The 14384-nt window shown below is 39.2% G+C and overlaps 1 protein-coding gene across 1 annotated transcript in view; it reads right to left on the bottom strand.

The window, feature by feature from the left end:
• Positions 1 to 2032: 2032 nt before the first annotated feature.
• Positions 2033 to 14384, bottom strand: part of LOC140228929 (A disintegrin and metalloproteinase with thrombospondin motifs 3-like) — a 48945-nt gene continuing 36593 nt past the window's right edge. The window contains exons 12-23 of the mRNA XM_072309195.1: positions 12086 to 12222; positions 10418 to 10481; positions 9836 to 9947; positions 9322 to 9455; positions 8985 to 9111; positions 8499 to 8579; positions 7676 to 7839; positions 7045 to 7282; positions 5189 to 5459; positions 4866 to 5076; positions 2742 to 2883; positions 2033 to 2309 (exon numbers count right to left, since the gene is read on the bottom strand). Coding sequence (XP_072165296.1) covers positions 2155 to 2309; positions 2742 to 2883; positions 4866 to 5076; positions 5189 to 5459; positions 7045 to 7282; positions 7676 to 7839; positions 8499 to 8579; positions 8985 to 9111; positions 9322 to 9455; positions 9836 to 9947; positions 10418 to 10481; positions 12086 to 12222 — 1836 coding nt within the window. The 3' untranslated portion in view covers positions 2033 to 2154. The remainder of the gene's footprint in view (positions 2310 to 2741; positions 2884 to 4865; positions 5077 to 5188; positions 5460 to 7044; positions 7283 to 7675; positions 7840 to 8498; positions 8580 to 8984; positions 9112 to 9321; positions 9456 to 9835; positions 9948 to 10417; positions 10482 to 12085; positions 12223 to 14384) is intronic.

The raw sequence follows: 14384 nt of genomic DNA, 5'->3' as shown, positions 1-14384 counted from the left end.
TCATTCTTCAAAAAATCCCATTTCTGCTACATAATTATTTCTACAGACGATCAGTATTATTCTTCTTCCTTTGAAGAATACCATGGAATACGCCATAATAACCATTAAAAAAAAATCACCAAGAAAGTATCGATATAAACTGTAAATCACTGTAAATACAGTGAATTATTTGTTCATGATTAGTTGTCATTTTATTTGAACATATATATATATATATATATATATATATATATATATATATATATATATATATATATATATATATATCGTATATATATATATATATATATATATATATATATATATATATATATATATATATTGTGCAACCTAAAGCCCCCATTTGCTGTAATTGGCGTGTTGTGAGACATGGACTTATGGATCTCCACCCAATTAAACCTTTCTGTACAGCTGATGTTATAAATTTCAGCTCAAATCATTTTCAGACAACCAATAATCAAGCGACTTGAAATCTTTCACAAGATTTTAACCTTTTAAAATGTATATTTTCGATAAGTATAAAATGGCATATCAGTCAAAATATAAACTTACAATGCTTTGTTTTACTGCATTGTCCAAATTTGTAACGTTGTGTGTTATGACAAACACAGTTTGCATAAAATTCCTCTTTGGGGACGCAGCCACGACACATAGTAGCGAAATCCAGCATATTTGCAATGTACCCAGCGATTAGACCAAGTACAGTGTATATCCATTCGCTTACATTTTACTATAATACTGTGCTATTTACGAAAACAACAGAAACATTATAAAAGGTCATTTTCGATGACTGAAAAACAAAACCAACCTAGGACAAACATTAAAACACCAGCTACGTATAGATAAGACTATACTTCTGAGAGGCACTTAGCGCGTTATGTAGGTCCAGCACCAACTGGATAATTCAATATAATTTACTGCACAGCAGTATAAAGTCGTATTCGTCTTTCTGTCGACCAACCGATTGGTAAAGATGAATCAATGATTTACAAGGATAAAGACCTCGATAAAGTATTGCTCAGTACAGAGAAAATCTCCCTGAATGTTTCCACTGTTTCATTTCTAGGCAAAAAACACATGGAAATGTGGTTGCATCGTGAAAAATGAAAATAATCCGATCACTTTGTTCATATATAACATCACACAATATTTGTGAAATATGAAAAATGAGAGCACGAAAGTTTCCGCCGAGGTCGGAACACCAATATGGTTGTAAGACCAAGCCTCATGTATACTTTGTATTAACCATCATCATGATGACTCGATGAAGAGAGAGGCATCAAAATGAGGTTTCTTGGAAATATTCTCAAGAATGAAATTCTATTTAATTCAAATTATTCTCTTGATATAAAAATTCACAACTATCACTCCCATTCCACAATGATCGTGGCACTCACCAGGACCTTCACGGGATATTAGTAACACCTTGCTTCAACTTTAATTTTTCTTCTGTACACCTTAGTGCATACCACACTCAATCGAAAATTTCATCCCACGTACACTGAAAAAGAATATCTCACCTCTTTCAAAAAATACACAACCACATGACCTGTCTTGACGTCACATAGTCCGTCGTGACGTCATAAAAATGTTACATTCCGACTATCACTGTCTTCTTACCCCATTAATTTACATTAAATGGAGAATGTACACAAGAAGAAACTGTTATTTTAAATGTGACACTGTTGTATTGAATGTCAGCATTGATACAAATGTAACAGATCAAGAACATTATTGGTCGAAATAGAGCAATTGTCATATACTCCTGGCCAACAGATGTCACAAAACCATCCTATACCGCTCATTTAGGATAGCTCAAGTAAACCAAGATTCCTATTGAATAAAATGTAATTTAAGGAAAATACCTTAGAGAGAAACTTATCCAAACATGGAAAGCCAATGTCGTCATCTAGAATAGTTCCCACTTCTTTTTTTTTTTTTTTTTTAATCACGTGGTTATGATCACTAGTATTCCCACAAAGCTTGTCGGACGACAGGACGAAGCTGAAAGATGAAGGAGACAACTTCCTCTGGTACATTTTGGCGACTCTGGCGAAACTTTCAAATAATAAATATAGTCAATAAATATGTCCCTTATAGTGATGTAAGCGAGGTTTCTATGGGTCTGTCAGCTCATCACTTTGTTGGCCCGGTTCATGCTTCGCGGTTGCCAGACCGCTGCCGACGTAACAATTGTTTCTGCTTCTTACACGTGGTGCAGCATATCTCCTCGTAACGTGGCATCTTGCAGTATATCCTATATTTGTTGCGTTTGCAGATGACCGAGTCCAACGGCTGACATTCTCCAGCTAGGGTGGTAGGAAAGAAAACGACCAACAATGATTGTTTGCACAACAAAACAGAGCAACTTTACACTTGAACTCAGTGTACAATTTCAGAGCAACAAACACTACAACCTAATTCATTAGCAAACAGTCAAAACCACAAGGTCATGAAGATCATTACATTTCAATGACGTAGATAAACAAAACTTCCATCATCAAAATAATCTTTCAGATCACAAGCAGTTCGTATAGTACTATGGATTAATTCATTGATTCCACTGTTTTTGATTGAAACACCCATGTCCCCGAAGTAGTAGCTCCTTCAGAACAAACTGTTGTAAAACAAGGTGCTGAGTGAAATTAAAATGGAACTTCAACCGATGAACTGAGCTGATCTAAACTGAATGTACTTGTAATCAAAATGGGGAACACCAAAGGTCGAGGGGAAACACTCACGCGCACACGGGTCCATCTCACACGACTTTGACGAGGGTGGTCGCTCTGCGAAACAATGGAAGGACCCTGGGACGCCCCCACCGTCTGCCGTTTCACACGTCACTGATCTCGTCTTGGTGCCAGTTCCACACGTTGCAGAACACTGTGTTGAAAACATAAGCAAAGGAGAATGTCATGATTAGTAAAGAGGAAAGAAATGTTCTCTGATATCGGTATTTCGATGGACAACTTTAGCATATATGTACAATGTACTCATCATCGGGAGCTCATGCCAACAAAGGAGAAAATGTATATTGTAATTTACATGGTGAGAGGCTCTGGCTCTGTTAATTTGCGATGCACTATGTAGATTCCTTATTGGTTGATTGTGGCAGTGATGGAGACCAAAATATACAGGTCGAAACGCCGAACACTTCTCCAAAAATGTATATACGTAATGCACTGCAAACCATCAAAAAGAAAGAAAAACTGAAAACAAAGAAAAGACGGCTAAGGCGAATAAAGAAAATGCGGCAGAGGTGACGAAACCGTTCCAGTGAAACTTTTGGTATAACGTTTTGGTATACTGAATTATTACCACAAGATGGATAAAGGGATGAGGAACGGTTTGAAGGAGTGATATCAAGGAACAGAGGAGCAGCTATCAGAACAAGATCGTACTGGACCTCTCTTCCGGTTAACCCTAATCAGGCTGGGCTTTTTTGGCTATGCTATATCTGGGGGGGGGGGGGGGGGGCGGATTCCGCCCCCCCCTTCAGATCTCGCCTATGGAACCCGCGATCGCGCCGAAAATCGGCACACGCGACGCCCGTGACGTATTCTATCAAAATGTATGGTTGCTTTTTTCGAAAAATTTTTCTTATATTTTATATTAATTAATTATTGTAATTTATGCATAAAATCAGTTTGGGGCTCTAAATCACTTATTTATGCTCCAATTAAGCTAATTTCTTTTTAAAAATGTTTCTTGTATCATTCTTCTGAGACATAGGATAAAAAAAAATCTGTATCGAAATTAATTTCTTATGTATTTTATTGTTTTTTGAATTTCTTATGTATTTCTTTGTTTTTTTACCTTTTGTTTTTGTTTGTTTTTTTGGCCAAAATTTGTCACAGACATTTCTCAAAGCATTATTATGCTAAAATAAATTAATTTCGGCCATTCTAAGTGAAGATATGAATTTTTATGTGAATTAATTGAAAAAACACAATTTGCATTGGATTTGTACACAAAATCACGTTTTGGAGCAATTTTGGGGTTGACAAATTTTTTTCGAACGGGCGTCGCGTCAAAACGGTACGCGCGGGCGCAACAATTTTGGTCTCAAAAGTTGCGCGATACTTGAAAGAAAAAAGTCATGAAACATCGCGGCGGGAGCTTATCGCGTTGCGAAGATATTGCGCGAAACGTCGAGGGGGGGGGCGGATTCCGCCCCCCCCCCCCCCCCAGCCTGATTAGGGTTAAGCATCAATACACATGTCTCACCGACAAGTCGCAAAATTTTTACACCTGGGCCCCATTTCATAAAGAGTTGACATGATAGCAACTCTTGCTGGAATGGCAATTGTCATAGTAACGACAAGAATCCAGCTTCCTGATTGGCTGTTGCCATTGGAAGTTGCCATTCCAGCAAGAGTTGCTATCATAACATCTTTTATTAAATGGGGCCCTGATGTGCAGGCCCTACACAAAGATCTAGAAAGGAGCATACAGGCCACAGAGATGAGATGCTATCGCAAACTCCTTGGCATCTCTTACAAAGACTACATTACCAATGATGAGGTAAAAACCAACAAGCCATCAGGTCCTTTGAAGACCTACTGTCAACCGTGAAAAACAAACAAACAAACAAACGTAAAGACAAATTGTGTGGCCACACAGTGAGATCTTCAGGACTGGTCAAAGCAATTTTACCGAAGGCATAGTGAGAGGAGAGAGAGCATGAGGAAGACCAAAGAGGAGATGGGAAGACAGCATACGAGACTGGACAGGCCTAAGATTGAGAGAGGCACAAAGGAAGGCAGATGAGAGGGAGGGATTGAGGAAACTGGCTGCAAAGTTTTCTGTGGCGCCAAAACGGTCTTCTCGACTATATGAGATGTAAGATGTAAGTACAGACTTACCTCTGACCATGTGCCTGTGACCCAATCAGCAGGGCATGGTCCCCTGTTACACGCCTCGTTGTCTGACGGCTGAGGTGGCAAGCACATGGAGGGATCCACTCCCGTTCGCTCCTCGTCCCGAACTTCTACACACTGCACCTCTCGTCGCCTGAACCCGTTGATACCGCATGTCTCAGAACATTCGCCCCAATCTAGAATACTCCACTCAAACCTAAAATATGCAAGAGAATCGCGATATAAGCATACGTATTATTGTCTGAGTTAACAATATCATGAAGAGTGGTGAATGATTTAAAGAATGTTTCGAGACGAAAAATACTTACGTCGATGGAGGCAAAGTTGTAGGAGGTTCTGTTGTAGTTGGTGGTTGCGTGGTTGTGGTAGGGAGCCGCGTAGTTGGTTCCACTCCGTCCCTGCTTCTGGGGATCGGTGGCTGGGAAGTTGTGGCGTCCTGGGATGGCGATGTGCCGCACTCGTGCTTGTTACACCGCTTTCTCTGACCCTTGGGATTGTAATCGTCCATCCCGCAAAATGATTTCTTCACCGTGACTGAAGTGGCCCGTCGAAAGCATTGATGTCTGAAGAAAGAATAACCTGTGTATATAATGTAATTATTAAATGGGAAAACATAAACAACAACAGCAACACCAACAACAACAACAACAACAACAAATCTGGTGAAACCAAATAAGTGCCTCACGGTCTGCGTTGATAACGACGATACGTGGGTGCCAATATTCATACCTAGGAAATCATACCTTGGAAAGTAGGCTTAAAGTTATACCAAACATATTTGCCCTTCTGCACCATATAAGATGATTTCTGTGTGATAGGTTCTGTGCAGCTGGAGTACATGGACATTTGAAAACTTCATCAAGGTTATAGTCATCTATCTTACCGGAACTTGTCAAAAATTTCTTTAAATTTGTTTTGAAATGTGTTGGTTGAAGTGCTCTCTGTGCTACATTATGATGGTAGACTGTTCCATTCCGACATTACTCTTCGAGAATAAGAGGATTGCCTTAACTTTTCCCCGACATTCTTCTTCAGTCTTAAATCGACGTCCTGTTTTTCGTCTGCCAGATGAAAAGTCAAAGAATTCAGTTGACTGGAGATCATACATTCCCTGTACAATTTTATATATAGGTTAGTATCGTGTCTCAGGGGCGGATCCAGGGATTCCGTAAAGAGGGGGCGTGTTTACAAAATTAAAGGGGGGGGGGCGCACGCACCCCTCCCCCATTTTTTTCTTTTTATTTCTTTTGTTTCAACAAAAAATAAAGGGGGGGGGGGCGTGCGCCGGTTGCGGTCCTCCCTGGATCCGCCCCTGGTGTCTGATCTATGACGTATGTACGCTAGTGAAGGAAGCTTTTGGTGCTCAAAGGTAGCTTAAGTGTTCATACATCAAAATTAGGGAGATTAGGGATTATTTAATCACAATTAGATTAGGGATTATTTAATCACAAAAATAATTCCAAACTTAAGGATAGTTTTATATTTCCTGGTTAGTACATGACGAGAAATGTACGTTTTCGGGGAGCCTATTACAGACTCTGAGAGACTTGGCAAGTTCGGATGACTCTTAGACGGTGATGGGTAATTTTAAGGTGAACATCATATTAGTCACACAGATCATTACAGGTGGTAGAGGGGATTTCATGTTTGCATACAAATATGATTCCCTCTCAGTTCGCAATGACAGACTAGTTTACGTACATGTTGAAGGACAATCTGCATTTTCTTTTCTGCTTAACTTGTTTGATGGTCTTAACTACCAAATTTGGCCTCTTCAGCGTTAGCAGAGATCTTCCAGAGGGCTCTGCCATTATCATTACTCAAACCTGGTCCGTTTCCATTTATATACTTTGATATGAAGTATCAAGGTATCTTGTCCAAAGAGATACGACCGGAATTTGAAGGAAGGATCTCCTACTTTAACCCTTTGTGTGCTTTGAGTGCCGATCGGAACAGAAAACCCTGTAACGCAGTACATCCTTCCCGAAGTTCCTGGCAGGGAGAGGGTCAAGAATCCAGATCCGTGCCCACCATACCAGAGTACCCATAATCCATAATCATCTTCACACAGTAATGATAACAAATTAGCGAATCATCCACTGGTGTTGTAAAATGTCCTCCAAAACCAATAGATGGACTCTACATAGACGAGTTTCCGGCTTACCTCCGCCACACTTTCTGTTACACTTAGTCCAGCCAACCTCGCGCCACTCGTATTCCGGTTCGTCAGGCCCGATCGACGGATCGATCACGTTCACTATTGGTGGCGTGTTCCCTGTATGGGTATTACCGTCAAAGGCAACATCGACGCTCGACCCCGGGTCCGGAGTGACTGCCGAGTTTCGCGACTCGAAGTAAGTCACGCTGTAGTTGAGCGTATTGGTATCCCTGGTGATGTAGGCCTACGGACAAACACAATTACCGGTGACAAAAGTGGCAAGAACTATTCGTACATGTCCGAATCGTAATTTGTTATGGCAATTGTAATGAGCCTTTACAGCAAAAGTTTCAAGCTTCACGACATCACAAAACGAACAAAAACTTTTTCTCTGTCTATTATTCTGTTCCTGTGCAAGTAACATACATTTATTGATTTATCGATTAAATTTCAATAAAAATTAACCTCCGAGAAACAGAGCAAGCAATGGTCACTTTATGACCATGTTTTTAGAGTAGGCCCTACCCCTATGAAAAAAAAAATGTTTACAAAAATCCGTAAATTTTATTTTAAAAGTTATTACACTGCCTGATTTATCATCTCTTCTACTGACACTTCATAAACTTGTTGCCCTCACCATCAAATAGAGCTCTTTTCCTATTGGTCCTTTGCTGACTAGCCTTTCACGATTATCGCTGACGTCATAGGAAAATCGGGCGCCATCTATAACGAAGTCCCTGGGTTCGGATCTTCTCCTTCCGGGGTTTAGGATATATTTCCCTGAGTCCGCGGTTTTTATTGCTGCGAGATTAGAAAAAAAAATGGAATCAAAGTTAGGAAACCTGACGGTGGAATCCACACTACTCATACCTTGCAAGGTACCGGTAGTGCGTCCTGGGCCTGTTTACTTAAGATTGATTTACAGCATTACAAGCTGTGAATATTGCGTATTATCTGAGTATGGTGATGGAATTTGCAAATGTATACGTCCTTTCTGATTAAGAAAGTCATGCCGCATCATGGTGATATACACTTCTTCGTTCAGTTTATATCCTCCTAAACTTTGATGAAGACAAGGCAATAGCTTCCGAATGAAGGAATGAAGGCATAATTTGATATCTGTAAGTGCTTTGTCACATACACGCTCACAGCATAAAGACGGGTCGGCAGCCTCACCGACATCTTATTATACAAATTTGCAGTAATGATAACTCCACTGGAGGTCAACGTACGAGCTTAAACAAACAACTCTGCAGTTGTTGACATGGAAGTGGTAACATGACGTCTACAAAACTGACTTATCACATTGAGGACTACATGTTTCGGGATATTCTGTTATGTAAGGGTGAATGAATGGCAATACTCTAGAGGTATTTCGATAAATCATGGAAACGTAATCCATTCATAGGATGAATCACCTCGATCACCAAGCATTGCACCTCTATAGTGTAAATACTTACCTAGAAAGTGAGATGATGAAACAGTTTTCTTGATATCTACGCTTCGTATAGCTGGCATGAGCAGGAAAATCTTTTTGTACCCTGAAACAGAAGAAGTTCACAGAAAGAAATAAAGATTATTTAAAATACTCTCTGCAGGTTGTTCATCAACAACCACTGATGGGGAGGCGAGATAAAATGATTATACCAGGTGGTGTCATCCAAATGATGATCAAAATGAGAAGATTTTTTTTTTTTTTTAAAGCAAGAGGGTGCGTAAACGGTGAAATATTGCAAGAAATCTATTCAAATTCGATAAGAAACTATGCGTTCTACTCTCATTTCTCAATTAATCGACGAATGAATCACTCTGTGTATTTATAACTCTATTCACCAATTTCTCTGTCTATCTATTTGCCCATCAATTTATAAATTCCATTATTTTTCTTTTATAATTACGATGGATTCACATACTAATTACAGTATTGTTAAATACTGAAAACTCACTTCTCTTTTTCGAGGCATCGTCGCTGATATCTAGTTTAACCCGTTTACAGCTGGAGCCGTCACCGCCGCATTCTCCACACTTGTCAAATTTCACATTGGAGCCGAGCCGGTTATCACAACCCACAGACTGAGAAAAAGGAGAAAATCACGGAGGAATAGATAAAACACTACGAACCATAATCAAATAGTCCTAATGTTGAGGCAGTGATACAAGTAATCGTCATCGGACAACGTATATAAAATGAAACGCGCGCGCGCGCGCGCGCACACACACACACACACACACTCATACACACTGTGCATCAGTACTGATGAGGACTTGAGATCTAATGCTTACGACTTGCTTGCCCTGGATGCAAATGCTCTCTGGGTTGTCGTAGGAGAAGGGCGTGCCGTCCGTCACGTTGTACTCTGACATCGCCACTTCGCCCGTCTCTTCAGAAGCACACGTCAGTCGACATCGGAGTGTTTCTAATGATGACGTAATCATATAGAGCTATCGTGATAAGTATTCATTCTCATATCATTTACTTTCTAACTTCTCTAATGAAGATAATTTTAGCCAAAAAATAAAAGTACGACAATGTTCTTCTACTGCCTGCCTTGTAATTACTGTGATTAATGATGCTGCATCTCTTTTGTTAAAACACACACACACAAACAACAACAAATAAACAAACCTTGGATCAGGTTTTTTTTTTTTTTTTTTTTGGTTGTTGTTTTTTTTTTTGGTTTCTACGAAACTAAAGATTAATCTATAATATTTAGGTAGCGACAGAACTGTGAAAAGAGCCACAACTTTTGTTTTTAGATCAATAACATTTTCCATCACGAACAAGAGAATCACTTACTATTCCTGTTTTCATAAGGTAGCCAGACGTGCCTCTTGCTACGGTGAACCCAGTTGGTGAAGAAAGCCAAACACTGCTCAGCTCGCTTGTCAACGGGCCCGCCAGGACACTCCTGTTAGAAAAGGTGAGGTCCAAACAATTTATCTTACAGTATCATCTAACTAATCAATGCTGTTTCACTATTATTGACTAATCTCCAACTGAGTCAGCATTTGGGATATGTCAGATCGTAAAAAAAACTATCAAGAAGTGACTGTAACACTCCTCTGCGGGTGTAAATCTTCCAGTTGGTAAAATAGCTTTTCTCTAACTTCTATCGAGATTTCCAAACCAGGGTTGTGGAAGGAGACTAACTACCTACCCAAAGTCACTATCGAGCTAAGGGAAATTTTGGAGCCAAGCTGTAATAAGTAGATACTTCATTCTCTGTGAAATGGCATTAGTACAAAATAGATTTTATTCCACTTTACAGCACCAATAGCTCGGAAAAGATGAAGCAAGATTTAATATATATGAGTTCATACTGATATCAGTAACACACCACAATCCCGAAACATAATTATGGTAGTAATTAGTCCGTACCCTGGTATTGCACAAACGATACTCCTCAGCCTTTCCGACACAGTCTCGCCCACCATATTGAGGTCTAGAAATGAGAGGAGGTGGTAATAAGAAACCAAAGTTATACGAGATAATGTGTTCAAAGTACTTCTGACTGAAAATAATGAGAAGCCTACCAACGAGTAAAGGATCGCCACGTATAGTAATAGGATTTAAACAATGTGTGTGACAGAAGTATGGCGTTCTTTTGTGAAAGGAATTCGCCCATACAAGAGACCAAGGGAAGGGTAAATATCATTCCAACGTGTTGAATGTAAACAAATGAGAGTCAAATATGGACGATAACACAGGATTGTGAAGTTATTGAACTTAAAAAAAAAATACATATAACATCTACTTCATTAATCGTATCATTACTTTAACCCTATTCTAACTGGGCTATTTGAGACCAAGTTTTTACTGAGGGGGGTCAATTTGACCCCCCCCCCCCTTCAGATCTCGGCCGCTGATGGCGCGATTGCCGCAAAATTTTGCCTGAACATAGAGCCGGATGTCAACCACAAGATTACACAGTCATACAATCCAAAAATATTGATTTTCTATTTTTAGTAAATTATTATGCAAATTCATGCATTAAATCATATTCTCCCCGTAACTCCATTATAAAGACTGAAGGATTTCTAAATTTTTATGTCAGAATTCCTCAAGACATGTTAAACAATTTTCTTGTAAAAAAATAGCACAATCAAAATCAATTTCTTTTGTTTTTTATTGTTTTGTTAATTTCTTATGTATTTCATTGTTTTTTTAACCTTTTGTTTTCTATTGTTTTTTTTTTCCAAAAATTTATTGCAGGCACTCTTTCAAGCTTATATAGATGAGAACTTATTAATTTCAATGATTTAAAGTTTAAATAATCTAATTTATGTCAATTTAACAAAAAAACACAATTTGCATTGAATTTGCACACGATATCATGAATTAGAGCCGTTTTCGGGTTGACATGCATATGCAAAACATTACGTAACACCAGAATGAAGTACCCGGACGTCGCAAATTTGGTCTCAAAATATGCGGGAGACATCAATGAAAAAAGTCATGAAACGACGCGGCAAAATCTTTGTGCGGTGCGGAATCGTGGCGCGAAACGTCGGGGGGGGGGGTCAATTTGACCACCCCCCCCCCCCCACCAGTTAGAATAGGGTTAATCCAAAACAAGCTACACTTTTTAAACTTGTCATCAATGTTGGATAGATGGATCATAATTCAAAGGACTGATGGTACTCCATTTCCAATTACTCTTTTTCATATTCACATTATTATTCTTCTCTACTTGTCCAGCATCATACACTGCCACAGCCAGTAAACAGTGGATACCTTGGTATATTATTTGTGCAATGTTGTATATGACAAAACTTGGTGCAGCGGAACTCGAGTAACTTTTCAGACGAGTCATGTTCCGGCACTGATCTCTATTAAAGTGCAGACACTGGTGTCTTCTCGTAAAATGAGCGATAAACTAATATCAACTGCAACAGAGGGCGTTTTTTCACCTCTCGTGTTGGGGTGTCTGATCGTAAACGATTATCGCACCTACCAACGGTGAAAACTCCCTATCAAAATTATTGCATGATAAAACAACATCCAAGCCCTTGGACCCTCCTTAGGGATTTCTTGTCCCTCACTGACCTGGGATTGTCGCAAGTCCTGGACCTGTATTGAGCCCCTGTACCACAGGTGTACGGACACTCCGACCACTGACTCCAAGCGCTCCAGTGACCATCTATCTGGTTCTGGGAGTACCGACATCTCCCCTGCACGCACCACTGGGGTAAAAGAAGAAAACTTTAAACATCAGTCATCATCTCTTTAAGATCTATAATGTTTGTTTTATGTTATAAGTGCTGTCTGGGGCAAATTATTTGTATAGGGCCCCATTTCTCTCTCTCTCTTCTTTCGATCTTTAAAATAACAACAACAACAAGTTTGAGTGATGGGATGACGATAACGATGCACACTACGAAGGTAATTTGGTGACGAATTCAGCGCACAATGAATGGAACATGCACAAACCAATGACAAATCATTTAATCATGAATTCACCAAATTCTTTCTGGAGTTTGATCATCATAATCGAAGGAAAGAGGCATTTTCCTGGCCGGATACTACACGTGAATGACTTATGCGATTAGTAAAACTTCAACCAAAGAGACGAGTTTCTATAACACACAAAATGTTACTTGTCTTCGTTGGTTTGCGTGGTTGGTTCTCGATTATATATCAAATTCCTTTATAGATTATTTTCAGAATAACTTTCAAAATACCGTGGTACATTCAATTCAGTAAAAGTACAACTATATTTTGACGCATATGTAGATTACTTAGTCACAGTTCTGTGCTATCAATGATTGTCTAAAACGCCATATACCTACAACGTAGATCAACAATTTTTCCAACAAAATGGTAGCGTGAAAATGTCATTCGTTTAGCATAATATGCAACATCTACGTTAAAACACGTCTATTGCCATCTACACACAACACTACATGAAAATTGCAAGACATTTTTGGAGAGTGTAGTCTCGTAGCAGTGAGCTTTCCTCTTTACGTGTTACAATAACACAGAAAACTGTAAACGCATCACTCTTTCAAGAACATTGCATGGTGCGTATAAGTGCATGGCAAATCACATGAAATACAATATTGGCTTAACAACATGACCGTCGACAATGGCTTAGGTTGGGGTGCTGGAAGATACGTAGAGGTAAAAGGTTATTCAAGCACATTCGTCGTGACAATGCACTGCAGACAACATGCTAGGCTGATGTACTTTTTGAGCGTCGATATCACTGTGAGATCACGTGATCAGGCAGATTCCGCACTGCGCTTTCAAGGAGTATCATGAGTCCTGGAACACGACCCCATTCTCAACTTTCATCCGTGAGGTTACCATGGGTTACAGGAGTGGGTCGGTACTTAAAGTGCAATTCTACTTCGTGATTATACGTTGACTATAAAAGATGTAAAGTTGAAATTAAACAAAGAGAATAGGCGAGAAGTCAAATCGGACCTAATTACCAGAAGGTTATTGAAAGTTCACATTTGGAAATGTCTTTACTGACCAGTAAAACGAACAGCCACTGACCACATCGTCACCTCATAAAGAGCTTCTTATTGACCTATAGACTTACATAAATTTCACTACATTTTGTGGGGCTTATTTTACACACGATCAACAAGAGCTACTGTCATCTTTTTCACACCATATAATGTTTGAAGTCTTGTGATACCCAGCATTGACGGATTTCAGAGGATACATGTTTGTAATTTCTTTTGTGTAGAAACCAGTCAGAATGTTGGGAAATAATTACATCATTCCATGTTTTCACTTATCAGTGTGGTTACGACCCAATGTCACTATTTAAAGAAACATAATATGAAACTTTGATATGCAAGCAACACTTTCTTATATGTCCGGTTTTGATTTAACACAGTGTTACCACTCTGTTCGTCTAAGTTCACTCTACTTACTAAGGTCAATTTGAAAATGGTGTGGAGTTGCACTTTAAACCTGATATTCATTCGATTTTCGTCCGTCTTGTATCCAGCGACGGAAGTTAAGAATAATTTCGGGGCATCAATGCATTAAAGTCTCTCCTTTCTTGCCCCAAACAGCCCGCAAATAATTATACTCCAAACGATCCTCTTGCTCAAAAACACACCAAGATAAATGATATTTCAAGTGGTTGCATCCCTCAGAAAGTAAATACGTTCAACAGAAAGGTGGGAATTGTGGCAAATCTAAAGGTTTTAAAATGCTGGAATACCTATCAACAATTGCGCTCCCACGCAGCCATAGTATTGTAATTGATGATATATACTGTAAGTTGTATTCGCATTTCATTTTTCCCTTTTCTATCACATCAATCGATTTGCTGACCCTATAAAGTCGGTTTTCTCTCACGAGAGACACAAAATTCAATGCACAC

The sequence above is a fragment of the Diadema setosum genome, chromosome 5 (assembly GCF_964275005.1).
Source record: "Diadema setosum chromosome 5, eeDiaSeto1, whole genome shotgun sequence".
NCBI classification, from domain to species: domain Eukaryota; kingdom Metazoa; phylum Echinodermata; class Echinoidea; order Diadematoida; family Diadematidae; genus Diadema; species Diadema setosum.
This window is presented reverse-complemented; position numbering and strand designations above follow the sequence as displayed.